Source organism: Pezoporus occidentalis, unplaced genomic scaffold (genome assembly GCF_034315485.1).
Source record: "Pezoporus occidentalis ecotype Australia unplaced genomic scaffold, CSIRO_AGI_Poc_V1 ctg62, whole genome shotgun sequence".
NCBI lineage: Eukaryota > Metazoa > Chordata > Aves > Psittaciformes > Psittacidae > Pezoporus > Pezoporus occidentalis.
In genome coordinates, this window is record NW_026915966.1 from 337,501 (window position 1) to 351,664 (window position 14,164).

General features: G+C 52.7%; 2 protein-coding genes and 6 non-coding genes across 11 annotated transcripts; 4 read left to right on the plus strand and 4 right to left on the minus strand.

The window, feature by feature from the left end:
* The first annotated feature begins 1,254 nt into the window (after window positions 1-1,254).
* MRPL58 (mitochondrial ribosomal protein L58) lies at window positions 1,255-3,491 on the plus strand. The gene is made up of 6 exons (XM_062639805.1): window positions 1,255-1,460; window positions 1,687-1,723; window positions 1,880-1,939; window positions 2,640-2,722; window positions 2,817-2,986; window positions 3,288-3,491. The coding sequence occupies exons 1-6, from the start codon at window positions 1,305-1,307 to the stop codon at window positions 3,370-3,372; spliced, it is 591 nt and encodes a 196-aa protein (XP_062495789.1). The 5' UTR covers window positions 1,255-1,304; the 3' UTR covers window positions 3,373-3,491.
* A 575-nt stretch (window positions 3,492-4,066) lies between these two features.
* On the plus strand, window positions 4,067-4,139 carry TRNAR-UCU (transfer RNA arginine (anticodon UCU)). The gene has a single exon. It is a non-coding gene; the product is annotated as a tRNA-Arg (tRNA).
* Window positions 4,140-4,752: 613 nt separating this feature from the next.
* TRNAR-CCU (transfer RNA arginine (anticodon CCU)) lies at window positions 4,753-4,825 on the minus strand. The gene has a single exon. It is a non-coding gene; the product is annotated as a tRNA-Arg (tRNA).
* Window positions 4,826-5,169: 344 nt separating this feature from the next.
* TRNAR-CCU (transfer RNA arginine (anticodon CCU)) lies at window positions 5,170-5,242 on the plus strand. Its single transcript has one exon. It is a non-coding gene; the product is annotated as a tRNA-Arg (tRNA).
* A 399-nt stretch (window positions 5,243-5,641) lies between these two features.
* Window positions 5,642-5,714, minus strand: TRNAR-UCG (transfer RNA arginine (anticodon UCG)). Its single transcript has one exon. It is a non-coding gene; the product is annotated as a tRNA-Arg (tRNA).
* Window positions 5,715-7,653: 1,939 nt separating this feature from the next.
* Window positions 7,654-7,726, minus strand: TRNAR-CCU (transfer RNA arginine (anticodon CCU)). The gene has a single exon. It is a non-coding gene; the product is annotated as a tRNA-Arg (tRNA).
* A 254-nt stretch (window positions 7,727-7,980) lies between these two features.
* Window positions 7,981-8,053, minus strand: TRNAR-UCG (transfer RNA arginine (anticodon UCG)). Its single transcript has one exon. It is a non-coding gene; the product is annotated as a tRNA-Arg (tRNA).
* Window positions 8,054-9,500: 1,447 nt separating this feature from the next.
* On the plus strand, window positions 9,501-13,713 carry LOC134174653 (5-hydroxytryptamine receptor 3A-like). Of its 4 annotated transcripts, none has more exons than XM_062639839.1 (9): window positions 9,501-9,588; window positions 9,775-9,935; window positions 10,431-10,475; window positions 10,568-10,677; window positions 11,303-11,469; window positions 12,147-12,307; window positions 12,461-12,671; window positions 12,991-13,110; window positions 13,233-13,713. In XM_062639839.1, the coding sequence occupies exons 1-9, from the start codon at window positions 9,540-9,542 to the stop codon at window positions 13,475-13,477; spliced, it is 1,269 nt and encodes a 422-aa protein (XP_062495823.1). In that variant the 5' UTR covers window positions 9,501-9,539; the 3' UTR covers window positions 13,478-13,713. The 4 variants fall into 4 exon arrangements, with proteins under 4 accessions (XP_062495823.1, XP_062495822.1, XP_062495824.1 ...); XM_062639838.1 differs by having other exon boundaries at window positions 9,518-9,588; window positions 9,685-9,935; XM_062639840.1 differs by having other exon boundaries at window positions 9,518-9,588; window positions 9,778-9,935.
* Window positions 13,714-14,164: the final 451 nt, after the last annotated feature.

Consider the following 14,164-nt stretch of genomic DNA (forward strand, 5'->3'; position numbering starts at 1 on the left):
CTGCTTTGCCTATTTTACCTCTGGCTACAAATCAGTTACCTGTTCCTGACAGAAATTAAGGTCACCAGATGGCATTGCTTGTGTCTGACACTGCTGGGGGGGGGGTGTCTTTAAAGCATTTCAGCAGAGTTTGGATGGGGAAGCAGAGCAGAACCTCAGGATATAGAGATTTGATTAGAACAAAGCATGGAACCCTTTAGATGGGAGCCAGCTCAGCTCCTCAATCACTGTCTTATATCAGCTTTGAAACACTCTTCTTGACTTCACCCACCCTTTTAAACAGAAGACAGTCAGCTCCTGTCACAACACCAGAGCAAATGACAGCCCCATCCCTGCCTGTGCACATTCCTGCTGCCAGAAATAGCAATTCCTGCCCCTCCCAAAAGCCAACCTGACAGCTCCAAAAAGCTGTGGAGGATATCCACAAATGCTTCACTCCCCTGCATCCCCCACTGCAGAATGATTTGGGTTGGAAGGGACCTTAAAGATCATCTAGTTCCAACTTCGGCATCTCTCCTACAGACCTGGAAACACATCACGTATCAGCGTTCAAAGATATAACTATACATATACATGTAGATGTAACTTTTCAGCACTCTTGAGCAGATCAGATCTGAAACCTGAAGCGTCCCAGGTGCAAAGTCCAAGTACATGGAAAACTCCGGATGTGTTTTCAGTGTCACGGCTGCCCATCACTGCTCAGCCTGTGGGAGTGTGGGATGCAGGCAGGAGCACATGGCCCCCACCACTGCCCGCGCCCCAGAGCTGGGAATGACCTGCCCACAGCCCCTGTGTAACCCTTTACACTTTATAACCTATATAACCTCCTACTCTCTTCCACGGTGCCCCACACACCCCATATACTCCCCAGACCTCCAACACCCTCCCATGGATCCCCACAGACCCCATATACCACTCCAGCTGCCCCACAGATCCTATATACCCCCCCCCCAAGACGACCCATAGACTATATACGCTTTATAACCTATATAACCTCCTATACTTTATAACCTGGATAGCATCCTACACCTTTCCAAAGTGCCCCACAGAACCCATATAACCCTCCCAACTCCTGCACCCTCCCACGGTGCTCCAGAGCCCATAGTCCCCCCCGACCTCCCATGTCCCCACATAGTGCCCCACAGATCCCCGACTTCACCTCACAGACCCCATATACCCCTCACACCCCATGCCTCAAAACCCCCTTGGCCCCACACACCCCTCCCAGGCCCCGCCCCGGAACGCTGCGCGCAGCCGCCGTTTCCGTAGGGACGCCGTGGCAGCGCTGCACCGCGGGAGCCAAGATGGCGGCGCACACGCTGAGGGCCCTGTGCCGGCCGTGGCTTGTCGCCGCCCGGTTCTCGCAGCGGGCCGGCGCCGGGACCGAGTACCGGAGCGCGTACAGCCTGGACAAGCTGTACCCGCCGCGGCAGGACGGCGACAGCACCGGCATCACCCCGGTGAGCGGAGCGGGCAACAGGGAGAAGACGAGCGAGGGGCGGGGCTTGGTGCCTGAGGGAGAGGGTGGGCGGGGCTTAGCGCAACTGGTTGTACCGTGAGGGGGCGTGGCTTACCGAAGGGGCGGTGCTTAGAGGGGGCGTGGCCTTCTCGGCCGTGCTTGGCTGGCTGTTCGCGGTCGCCGCGTCCCTGCCTGCGCCTAACGCAGCATTCCATGGTGTTTTCCAGGAGGAGCAGCAGCCACCCACCCTCGACATCCCCATGAGTGAGTCCCCCCCGCCCTGAAACCAGCCCAGGCCGTGGTGCTCGGCCACGTCTGCCCTGGGTTGTGTGCCCGGAGGTGTTAGCCCGGATCGTACCTGTTCCAGCACCAGCAGGAGCTGTGCCTCCGGGTCAGCACGCTGCCGTTCTTCTCTTCCAGGTCGCCTGACTGTGACCTACTGCCGGAGCAGCGGCCCCGGTGGGCAGCACGTTAATAAAGGTGAGGAAGAGCTTCTCCCCCTTTCATGGGAGTTTCTTCCCTGTATTGATGGAAAAACATTGAGAACTTGAAGTTAAATCACAGAATAGGGTTGGGAAGGACCTGAAGATCATCTAGTTCCAACCCCCTGCCATGGTTAAAGAGCATCTTAGTGCTGCCCCATGCTGAGCTTCGTTATCATTACATTTTAACACAACTCCCAAATCTTCACAGTGCTCAAGAGCAGTGGTAATGCATTTGATTCTCCTCCTCTGACTGGGAGCACTGCTGCTACACTTGCCACATGAAGCACCACCTCTGTCTCATCTGTTCTCACTGATCAGACACACAAGCAGCCGGTTGGTTTCTGGGACTTTAAAGCACAATAAATTCTCAGCTTAATTCAAATAAACTATAAATACTGCCATTAAAAATAAGGTGGGTAGTGACTGGCAGCACTTGCTGTAGAAAGGCAAATACCGTAACAGGGTATCCATAAAAATCTAGAGATTGCCTTTTAGAATGGTATGTAAAAATATAGAATCATGGAATAGTCAGGGTTGGAAAGGACCTTAAGATAGCCAGGAAAAAGGTGATCTTTCAGGAAAGTAATGCTGGAATCACCCGGTGTCCAAAGCCAGCAGTGAACAGACTGAGTTATCCCAGAAACCTTAGGAAGTCAAGCCAATACATAGGAAAAATACCCTGGTTTTCCTCCCAGTGAACACCAAGGCAGAAGTTCGGTTCCACTTGGCATCAGCAGACTGGATTCCAGAAGCCGTGAGACAGAAAATGGCATTGATGGTAACAACCCTCCCTTGTAGCCACAGTTTAAATGTCACTTTCAGATGTGACATGGCAAGGTGGCAGTGACCACATCCCGTTTTCATCTCTGCAGTACAGGAACAGGGTAAACCGAGCTGGTGAGCTGATCGTGAGCTCTGAAGAGAGTCGCTACCAGATGAAGAACCTGGCCATTTGCTTAGAAAAGATCCAAACCATGGTCACAGAGGCTACGGAGCAGCCCAAGGTGGTGTCTAAGGAGACAACACAGAAACTCATAGAGAGGTATAGTCATTGAAATGGCCTTTTATTGGAGATGAACTCAGATCATTGTGCGGCATGATGCAGGTTGCTGTTTGTACAATCTTCATGCTTATTTGGATTTCCTTTGCTAAGAAATTCACTGATCCATTAGATTTTAAGCACTTCCCTGGGTAGCATCCCAAGAAGAGGGGCTGGTTTTTCTATCTGTGGACATTTGTCATCAAGTCTGTGCTGTGATATATATATTATATATAACTGTGCTCAGAGTTGAATGTTTAAATGTTTTCTTGGTACCCTAAAGGAGCTTTTAACCTTGTTTTAGGGTGGAAAAAATGAACCGTGAACGACTACGACAGAAAAAGATACACTCAAACATAAAGCAGAGCAGGAAGGCAGACTTTGACTGAGAGAACAGGGCTCCCAGCCCTCGGCATACCAGCTTCATAAAGAAACAGCGTTGGCAGCTGTAGATGGTTCTGAACTCATGAGCTGTGTTGAATAAAACTGGTCTGAAAATGTACATAAAGATATAGAACATCTCCTTTTGAATTGGAAAATTATTGTTCTTGTTTGAAATGAAAAACTCAGGGTTTTGATTTATATATATATTTATATTATATATATTCTTCATATATTAATTCTTAATATTCTTTATATATTAATATATATATTAATTCAGCTCTCTGCTCTATGAGAGCACCCTCTGCTGCTGAGCACAAAAGCAGCAGTGGATGTGGAGGGGAAAGAAAGGCAAGAGTAAAAGCGTAACTACGTGTCCAAGTACAATTCACCATTTCAAGCATTTTCCATTCATTTCAGTTGATCTTTCCCTAACCATAAGGTGCACCTCATTGTGTTAACCTGACCTAAAGCCACAGCAGGAATCTGGCAGGAGGTGGGTGCTCAAAGACCAAACCACCCTGTAGGTCCAGGAGGATGCTGGTCCTTGGGGTGCGACACCAAAGCACCTCAATGAGTCTCTCAGGCTTCAGGAGTCACTCATTAGAGGGTCCTGTGGGTAACATGGGGTTTGCTGCTGGGGCACTTCATGAGGGTGTCCTCAAAAACACCAAAATCACTCATTTTTCATCCTCTGTCAGGGCCCCAGTGGCCTAATGGATAAGGCACTGGCCTTCTAAGTCAGGGATTGTGGGTTCAAGTCCCACCTGGGGTGAGCAGAAGTGGCTCTGTTTTAGGTAAAAACCCAAACAAGAAAGGAAAGTGCTCTCTGCTGGTCCCTAGACACTCTTTGGCATTCCCTTTGGAATGGGGGCAGTTCTGAGCTCTGCCCTTACCCAGCCCAGATTGACATTTACATCTGCAAAAAAAGCAGAGCTCAAAGCCCCCACAGGCTGCCCGGGGGATGCAGGAGCACATCAAGAGCATCCTGATGCGCCCCCGCACACCAAGGCCAGCAAAGATGAAGCCTGCTCCTGCTTAAAGCTTTTCACTATGGCTGCCGGCTTCCCCCCTCACAGCAAAGGCGGCTCCAGCTCTGAGCTGTGCCCTGGGCTTTGCAAATGAGTGGGGTTCTGCTGCTTCAGATGCTTTTCTGACACAGAATCATCACACGAACATCAGCCGGGACAGCAACAACCTCAGCTGAGGCTAAAAGTATGTTGTAAAGCTGGGTTTGTACATCAACATCTCTCCTGGGTGAAGACGCCCGAGCCAAGGGTTAGGAAAACCCGGCGGGGTGATGCTCATTCTCCTGTCGCTGCAGCACAGACACCTCCACACACCGAATCACCCCAAAACCGGCTCAGATCCGCGGAAGGGAAAAGAGTCACCCCAGATGGGACTCGAACCCACAATCCCTGGCTTAGGAGGCCAGTGCCTTATCCATTAGGCCACTGGGGCTGTGCACAGGCGTCTTTTTTTCAGTGCCGTGACTTAACTCTCTGCTGGCCAGAGGGGACGCGGGGTCCCGCACAGCCCCGGGGGCTCCCTCAGCACCAGGCAGCGCGGCCCCATCTCTGCCCACAGCGCAGGAAGGAGGCGGTGTTGGGGGGCCGGAGACCCCCGCCGAGGGCCCAGCTCCGCCCGCCGGGCCTCAGCCCTCAAGCCCGCACCGGCGGGGCGGGAGGAGCCGGTGCCCACCGCCGGTTCCCGGTGCGCGGAGCTTTCCCCGCTCCGGCGGCCCCGTTCGCTGCGGACCCCCCCGCCCCGTGCGGAGGTGGAGGGCAAAGATTGGCTTTTGCGCGGCCCCAGTGGCCTAATGGATAAGGCACTGGCCTCCTAAGCCAGGGACTGTGGGTTCGAGTCCCACCTGGGGTGAGGCGGCTTTTTTCTCCACCTCCCTGCATCGGAACCCCAAGGGAAAGCATGGGCGGAAGGAGACACCGACCCCTGTAACTCACCAGGCGCTCCCTGCAGCAATAAAAGCCGCATCCTGGCCGACCCTGCCCCTTTATTCCATCCCCGGTAACCGGCAGCAGCTGCGGCTCAGCCCTCACCTTGTATCGGGCTCCGGTTCGTCCCCACCGCCGGCACAGGGCGCTCTGAACCGCTGTGGGGGTAATAAGCACGAACGGCCCTAGGCGGGAGATCCCCCGGGCAAATCGCCCCCAAAGGTGCCCCAGCACGGGCACCTAACCCACTGACACCCCAGGCGGGGCCGAACGCTGCACCCCCCAGAGAAATTAAACGGTTCGAAGCTCTCCCGTGGCTTTAAAACAACCACGAAGGGACTCGAACCCTCAATCTTCTGATCCGAAGTCAGACGCCTTATCCATTAGGCCACGTGGTCCCCCATAGCTTTGTTCTGGGGACAGTGGCAGACACCGGGGGTACCAGGGAGTCCCTGCCACCCCCTGTGCATCCTCCCCATTCCCATCCCGTCTGGGATCATGGCTTTTCCTCATGCCCAACACTGGGGGGGGGTCCCTCCTGCCATGGGACCCCGTGTGCTAGTTGGTCATCATAGACCCCCATTGCCACCCCCAGTTTACCCTGTATGTGCTGATGTCTGTCTGGAGCAATGACGTTCCCCTCCTGCTACCAACCCAAGCCGTTCTGAACGCAAATATAACCCCAAATGCAGAGCTGACACCACCCAGGAGACACCCCCAACACAGAGCAGCTGGGGTCACCCTCCAGCTCCCAGGGGCACACAAGTCCAGGCTTTCCCTGCCACATCCCCATGGAAAGGCAAAGCCAACACCATCACATCCAGCTGAGGCTCTGTGTGAGCCTTAAGTGGGAGGGAAGCAGTGTGTAGGCATTACTGTGAAAGAAAGAAAGATGGGGAGAGCCAGGACCCTGGAGACAACTTGTTCTTGACAGTAACAGCATTCAGTGTGATGGGCACAGTCAGTGAGATACAAGGGAGGGCATTTAACCCCTGTTCGTTATCAGTAACACCTCCTGGTGCAGCTTGGCTTCTCCCCAGACCCTGCATTCCTCATCTAATCCTAAATAAACCTGCCACAGGGCAGGAAGGTGTTTTAACTTCTTCTATATCCATGGGGGTTTTGGGGACACGTTGGCTCCTGGGGTCCCTTCAGCTCAGCTTCAACCAGCGCAGCTTTTCTGCTGTGCCTCAAACTAAAGCTGAGCAGAAGCAGGCCAGAGAGCAAAGCCTGCGGGAGATTAGCACTTGCCATGTGCCTGGGCCTTCAGCAGGTTTGCTGCTCTCCAAGTCATTTTCTCCCACACCTAAGAGGGAAAAACTACTTAGAAAGAAACTTTAGGCTTTACTGGTGTGGTCTCACCCTGACCGCAGCTGCCTTTTATAATCCATTAACTCTGGAGGAAAAGACCCTCCAAGTAGCTTTTTAATGCAACAAACCCCAAATACACTTATGTGGAGGGCTCTGGTCCCTGGGCAGCAAAGCCGAACTGTGTGACCCCAGTGACCTGCCCCTCACTGAGATGCAGTTTCTGGCGGAGGGAAGCATCCTTCCCATCAGAGCTTGTCCTGCTCCGGGAAGAGGTTGGTGTGATACCGGCAAGGTTCTCATCCCCCAGCATCCATTGGCTTTCTGTTGGGGGTCAGATGCAGCTGATGGCACAGGGAGCATCCAGAGGAGGTAAAAATGCAGCTGAAGTTCCCTGCAGAGCCCTGAGCCAGACAGGGCTAATTAAACAGTGTTAACTGCTCTGCTTCTGCACCTTCTGGGCCACCTGGAAAGAACCCCCAGCCAGAACCATCCTTTCATTAACACCTCTCCAGATATCATCCTTTCATCAGCAGGTCCCAAGCATCCACCTTTGCACTGAGGCCCCGGGGCAGGTTATAGCTGCTCCTTGTTGCTTCCCTTCTTCATCGAATCGTAGAATCCAGACCGGTTTGGGTTGGAAGGGACCTCATCCAGTTTCAACCCCTGCCACTGGGGACACCTTCCACTAGAGCAGCTTGCTCCAAGCCCTGTCGCTTTCATGAGCTCTAAGCTGTGACCACTGGCCAGGAGCAGGTAACGGCATCATCCCAACACCATCGTGTACAGCTCCTGTACAGCAGCCTTTGTATTGCAGTCGTCGGCACAGAGAGCAAGCCTGGAGCTGCCGTGGGGAACTCACTGCCCCAAAACACGTATTGTGCACCAAGCACCCAAAGCCAGCTTCCGCCGGGCAGCAGCAGCAGCAGGAGGAGGAGGATGCCCGGCAGCTCTGCGTGGGCCTGGCGGCACTAAACCGGGGAGAAAACGGACAGAAACGGGGCTGGCACCAGCAAAACGTTGCGTGCTCACCCCAGATGGGACTCGAACCCACAATCCCTGGCTTAGGAGGCCAGTGCCTTATCCATTAGGCCACTGGGGCTGCGCACGGCGCGCGCCCCGGCCCGCGGGAACGGCCCGGCCCCGGCGCTGCGGGGGCTCGGGGAGCCCGCAGGGGAAGCGGGGGGGAATCACCCGGGGGTCCCGGGGAACGGGGCCGGGATGCACCGGCAGCGGTAGGGCCGGGCGGGGGAACACGGGGCCAAAGCAGGTTCGGTTCTTCCCCCCACCCCGCCGGGGGAAGAGGCGAGAAGGGAGAAGCGGGAAAAGCTGGGAATGGGGAAGGGAAAAAAGGGTCGACCACGAAGGGACTCGAACCCTCAATCTTCTGATCCGAAGTCAGACGCCTTATCCATTAGGCCACGCGGTCACTGGTAGCGAAGCCCCCCAGCGACGCTGCCTACCCCCAGCCCGCTCTCCCCGCCGGTCCCACCGGGTCCCCCGGGATACCGGCACGGAGCATCCCGGGACACGGCCGGGGAGGATCCGTTGTCTGCCGGGCAGGAGGAAAGCAAGGGTGGGATTCGCCGGCTGCGATCGCTGCGCTGGAGCCTGGGACGGTCCGGCAGGCAGGGCCGGGATGCTTTGCTGGGGAGAGGCAGAAGCGGGGTGATGCGGGGCATAGGCTCTCACTGAGCATCCAGGTCATCCCATCACCTCACCCAGCTTCGCAAGAGCCATAGAGTCCGGCCTCCCTCCCTGCTCTGCCCCCCATATGAGATGCTGCAGGAGGGATGCCGTGCAGAGCATGAAGATCCTTGCTGCAGCAGGACCCGGTGGGTACCAACGGTTTGCAGAGCAACAGGGCAAGTTTGCATCTCCAGTGTACTCACATCGCACCAGCTGCTGGTAGAAGGAAGGGATTGCTGGTGGCCACGTCAATTCTAGCACCATTATGGGGGTACAGCATTATCCCACCTCTAGTGATGCTATCACCCAGCAGTGTAAGCTCCTACAGCCAACACAACCCTCAAGCCCCAGCACAGAGATCACCTCTGCTTCTCCTTGTGCCCCTTGTATGCAATCCAAACCCCCTCTTGTGGCCCATATGCTTCCCACCTCCTATCTCAGACACAGCCACACACCACAGTGAGGTGCCACCTCGGGTGTCCCAGCAGGATGGGGCTTTCCAGGAGGACAAGAGTTGGAGCTGCTCCCCTGCAAGGGAGCCATCACTTGGAGCACCTCAGGGTATCACTGGAATCACAGCAGTGATGGAGAGGAGAGCAGCTAAGGGAAAGAGAGAGACGTTAAAAGAAAGGGTCTTTGAGCCTTTAATCTTATCTGTGAGGGCTCGGAGAACAGGACCCCAGGAGGCAGAAACAGATCAGTGGGTGGGTAAAAGGCTCAGTGCTCTGTGAAATGAGGACATCCTCCAACGCCCACAGCCTGGGCTGCTATGGAGCAGGACCTGGCTCAAAGGAGAGCAGCCTCTCCTCTGCATCCCCCCTACCCTCACATCACACAAGCACTAATTCCTGATCCGTTTCAGTGGGGTTGCAGCAGACTCTCAGCCCAATAAATGAGACAAGATTTGCTTTGAGTAGCTCTGGCTCCTTGCCTTTTCTTTGTGGAGATGGGCCCTTTTCTTTCCTCTGCCTCAAATCGTTGGGGTTGTTTTAATGACTTTATTTTTGCCTTCACCGCAACTAAAGGCTGCTCCCCTGAGTGCATCAGACCATTAGCAAGTCCTTCCTTCCAATACAAATAAATACATTAGAAGTCTAGCTCCTGTTTACAGAATAGCCGTCCCTCATTAATAAATAGCAAATCAACTTCGACATAACAAGTGACGCGTCCTGCAACTGCTCATAAGACACCCGGGTACCATTTGTCTCCTTATTTAGAAGCAGGAGATGATGCAGCAAGCTTTTATAGCTATCCTCACCTTCTCTCTTGGGACAGGTAAGTGCAACAGGGATAGAAAAGCTTTGAGGAATTCTGTTCCCATCTACATGAGAAGGGATTTGCCTGTGTTAATGATGGTTTTCATCCCTGCAGCTCCAGGCCCTTTCTCTTCTGGCACAGCTCTCATACAGGTTAAGAACTGCCTGATCCTTTTCCTGATTCAAGTGGAATTGTTTTCTCTAGCAGGGGCTGCTCCCAGGTACATCTGCACCTACTACGATGTGGTTGAGTACCTGAACATCTCCTCTCACAGCAAGCTGCATGCACACATACTGCCCAAGACAGACCTGAACAAGCCTGTGGAGGTCAAGATGGATTTCATGCTGATGGCTATTCTCTCTGTGGTAAGGACCCAAAGCTCCCATTGAGTCTTTATAAGAGAAAACTGGGTAATCCCTCGGTTGGGGTCTGGGTCTTCTGCCAGGCAGGGCTGAGCCAGCGAGGCCACAGGGATGAGAATCAGCCCCTTTCACTTCAGCTCCCTGCTGTTCGGAAGTGGGTTTGGGAGATCTGGAGTATTTCCTCCCACCTGCTTCCAGGAAGAAGGGCAGAGGCAGGTTCAGAGGAGCTGCTTCATAGGAGGCTCTAAACCCAACCCCGCAAAGTGCCTCAGCTGAGCAATGCAATCGCAGGGCACTGGCATGTAAATGGTAACAAAACCCTATTTCTTTATATAACCCATTGGACTGCTCCCACTCTTCATCTGCAAGACGAAGACCCTTGAGCTGAGCCCCTGCAATCTGTTCTGTCCACTGCAATAGGGTGACAGGGGCAAGCTCTGGGCTCTGCATGGGATGTACCTAAGACAGTCAGCAAGATCTCCCCTTTTGTTTTCCCAGGTTGAAAAGCTCCAGACGGTCACTTTTTACTTCGTTTTGAACCTGGTGGGTCCCTCAGCAGTGTTCCTCTCCTGTGACACCCAGCACAGAGGCTGCTGCTCGGCCCCGGCGCTCATTTCTCTCCTGTTTTACCCCAGGAGTGGAAAAACACTTTTGCAACCTGGAACCCGCAGGATTTCTGTAACATTTCCAAAGTCATTCTGCCCATGGACTCCTATTGGTCTCCCCCCATCTTCATTGTAGAGCGGTATGTTCCCCTTCCGTTTCTATCTACTGCCTTAAGAGAAATACAATGGAATTAAAGTGTGGGTATTGTTGTAGGAAATGGGATAAACTCATGTGGTTAAAAGTTGTTCCTATGAACTCTCAGAAGCCAAGAACCTTGTAATTTAGATTAATGGTGACCACGGTTCACACAAAGCACTTTGTGGCTCTATAATACTGTAACATCACCAGAATGTCCTGCTTGGGCTGTAGTTAAAGCTGGGGAAGCAGCAGAGACCAGAAGTGCTGTGGAATGAAGCAACCCTTAGCAGTTAGTTGTGAGATACAGGATGAGCTCTGTGGGTATGAGAGGGATGGGCACCAGCTCTTTAGCTGGGGTGAAGGAGGGAGGCAGCTCTGCAGAGAGCAGAGCCACCACTGAGCCCTGTCCCAGATGAGAATGGAAGCAAAGGAGAGAGGAAGGAGCTCAATAGGATGTGCAGAACTACAAACCTGAGTTCAGAGGCACTCACCAGCCCTTCCTCAAGCCCAGGTTTCCTCCTCACTGCTACATCCCATAGGTGGGTAACAGCACAAAGCCCCCATGGAAGGATGCTTACAGCCCAGCATCCTGGAGCTCCATTGTTCTCCCCTTTTGTTTCCTCCAGAGTGAATGGACAAAACCCCAACTTGGATTACATGAGCATCACACACAACGGCGGCTTCAACTCCACTCAGCCCTTCCAGGTGACCTTAACCTGCAGCTTGATGATCTTCAAGTTCCCCTTCGACACCCAGACCTGCAACTTGAGCATAGCCTCATTTCTCTACCCAGGTACAGCAGCAAGCTGGGCTTTACCACATCAGCTGGGCTAAACTTACAGGGAGGGGAAGAGATGGGATGGACCCCGGCTCGCTCCTGGGTGCCAGCCCCACAGGCTCACAATGGGTTAGTAGGGGTTGAGGTCACATAACACAAGGGGAAATGAGGCAAAACACTGTATTCTGTTTGGCACGTTTCCCAGTGGCATCTCGGGATTTATCTGGATGTTCTGTGGCAATTCCCTCTCCCCAGGACAAACCAAGAGACCAGGAGGCTTCCTGCAACGAGGCTACTGGTTCACATCCAATTTGGCTGCTCTTTAAACGTACCTGAAAGGCACGGATATGAGAGGAGGTTTAAGGACAGTTTCAGGGACCCAAACTGTACTCAGAGCTCATCCCAACAGGAAGGGGTGAAAAATAAGCAGAAATAACACAAAACCCTCCAGCTCCAGCACAACTGTCCTAATTCAGCAGAGATTTACCCTCTGATCTGCATTCCCAAAGGCCCAGTCAAGTCTCTTCCCTGAAGTCAACTGATGGGCAAAGAAACCCCAGGAGTGCAAGGAAAGCTGCCTTCCCCATCTGCAGGCACCCTTGGTTGGGAGGGAAATGGAAAGGAAATCACTGACCCCTAATAAATAACCTCAGTTCTACAACTTCTCTCCTCCTTTGCCTCCTGCCCAACAGTAACAGACCTGGTTATGAAGACGAAGCGGACACCAGCAGATATGATGAGAGACAGCCAGAGTTACTTCCTAACTGACGGAGAATGGAAGTTCACCAACCTGAGCATCATTGAATACATGGAAGACCTGGATGATGGACAGTTTTCTGTGGTCACCTACATGGTATGGCAGTACTTTCATGTTAGATTGCACTGATACACCACCAAAAGGGTGAAAAAGCATGAAACGATGATTTTCTACATTAGAGAACAAGCATTTGCCGAAGGCAGTAAGTTATCTCCTGCTCACCCAAATTTTGTCCATCTTCTCCAACAGATTTCCATGGAGAGACGACCCACTCTGTATATTTTGAACCTGATCCTGCCAACATGCGCCCTGTATCTGCTGGACATGACTGTGCTGTTTGGACCCAGCTCTCTCGAGGAGAAAATCAATTTCCAGATTGCCATCATCCTCGGCAGCTCCATGTTAGCTGTGATTCTCAACAACATCCTCCCAACGTCGTCCAACAGGCCCCCTGTAATAGGTACTCATCTGAATAGAAACTAGCTGGGTTTTACACAGGTACCAACCCTGAAGTTGGGACCTAAGCCTGAGCCTCACCCTTGAACGTTGCCAGGGATGGGGCAGCCACAGCTTCCCTGGGCACCCTGTGCCAGCGCCTCAGCACCCTCACAGGGAAGAGCTTCTGCCTTAGATCTAATCTAATTCTCCCCTCTGTCAGTTTAAAGCCATTCCCCCTTGTCTTATTCCCACAGGACCTTGCCCAAGGCTCCGCTCCAGCTTTCTTGTAGCCCCTTTAGGCACTGGAAGGCTGTTTTCTTTGTTTCCCTATTGTCCTGCAGTGGTGTTTTTCCTGGGCACCTTCCTCCTCATGATCATGGCTGTGTTAGACACCTTCCTCCTGTTGCACCAGCAGCACAAATCCCTCTACTTAGACAAGGTTCTCAAAAGCTTCCAGCAAGGTAAAGAAACCCACAGCCTCTTACACCAGTCGGTTTGGTGCATTTTACTGCAGGTTCCTTTGGGCGAGGGTGGGTTTCAGTTGTGGCAGTCACCCACCAACACTGACATCTGCTCTTCACAGATGTGCACACCAAGCTGACAATGAGAACCATGGCCAACCAGAGCACGAAACACCCAGCCAAGGACAGTGCCCAACAGCAGAACCTTCCCAAGAAGGCCCAGGAAAAGGGGCAACAAGCCAAGCGCCACTGGCAACCACAGGAGCAGGACCTGTTTCTGCCTGTTCTGGAGAAGGTGCTTCTCTACAGCCACTTCTTCCTGTCCCTGGTTTTCTTTGCTATTATTTCTGTTAAATGGAGCAGCTGAAGCCCAGCTCTGGGTCAGTTGCTCTCCCCTGTTTCGCTTCTAACTCCTCCTGTGCAGCTTTTATCCAGCTTCACTCACTGAGCCGCAGTTGCTTCCTAAATACCATTACAAAGACAAATCCACAGGCTGTGAGATCTGCATGCTTAGCACTTCATGCTCTGTTCAGCAGAACTACATCTGTTCTTAAAGCACTGTGTGGCCAGCAAGGTGTGTCAATAAAGCAGTTGTGAAATCTAGGGCTAACACCTTCATCCTATTCATCTGGAATTCTCACCACGCATGACCAATGGAAAGGGATTTAATGCCCATCTCTTACGGAGATGTTTCCATTTTGGGGAAAGGTGTTGAAGAATCCCACCTCAGATAATGAAATAAACCAGTGCAAGTCTGAAGCATTTGTTTCTGTGAGTTTCAGTGAGCTCTGCACCATCCAAAAACCAGGGACAGAGAGAACAGGATCACCAAGGTTAAAGAGGTGATAGCTGGGATGTTTCAAACAGATAAAAGCTCTTTTTTAATGTATCTCAACACATCCACATTCCTTCAACTCCTTTTGCAATTGGCTGCACATCACAACCAACCTAGAAACCAACCCCAGACCTTCTTCCTGTAGAACTACTGAGACATGTCTCCCACTGCACCGCACATCACTACTAAATACACCCCAACATCATAAATGGCTTTATA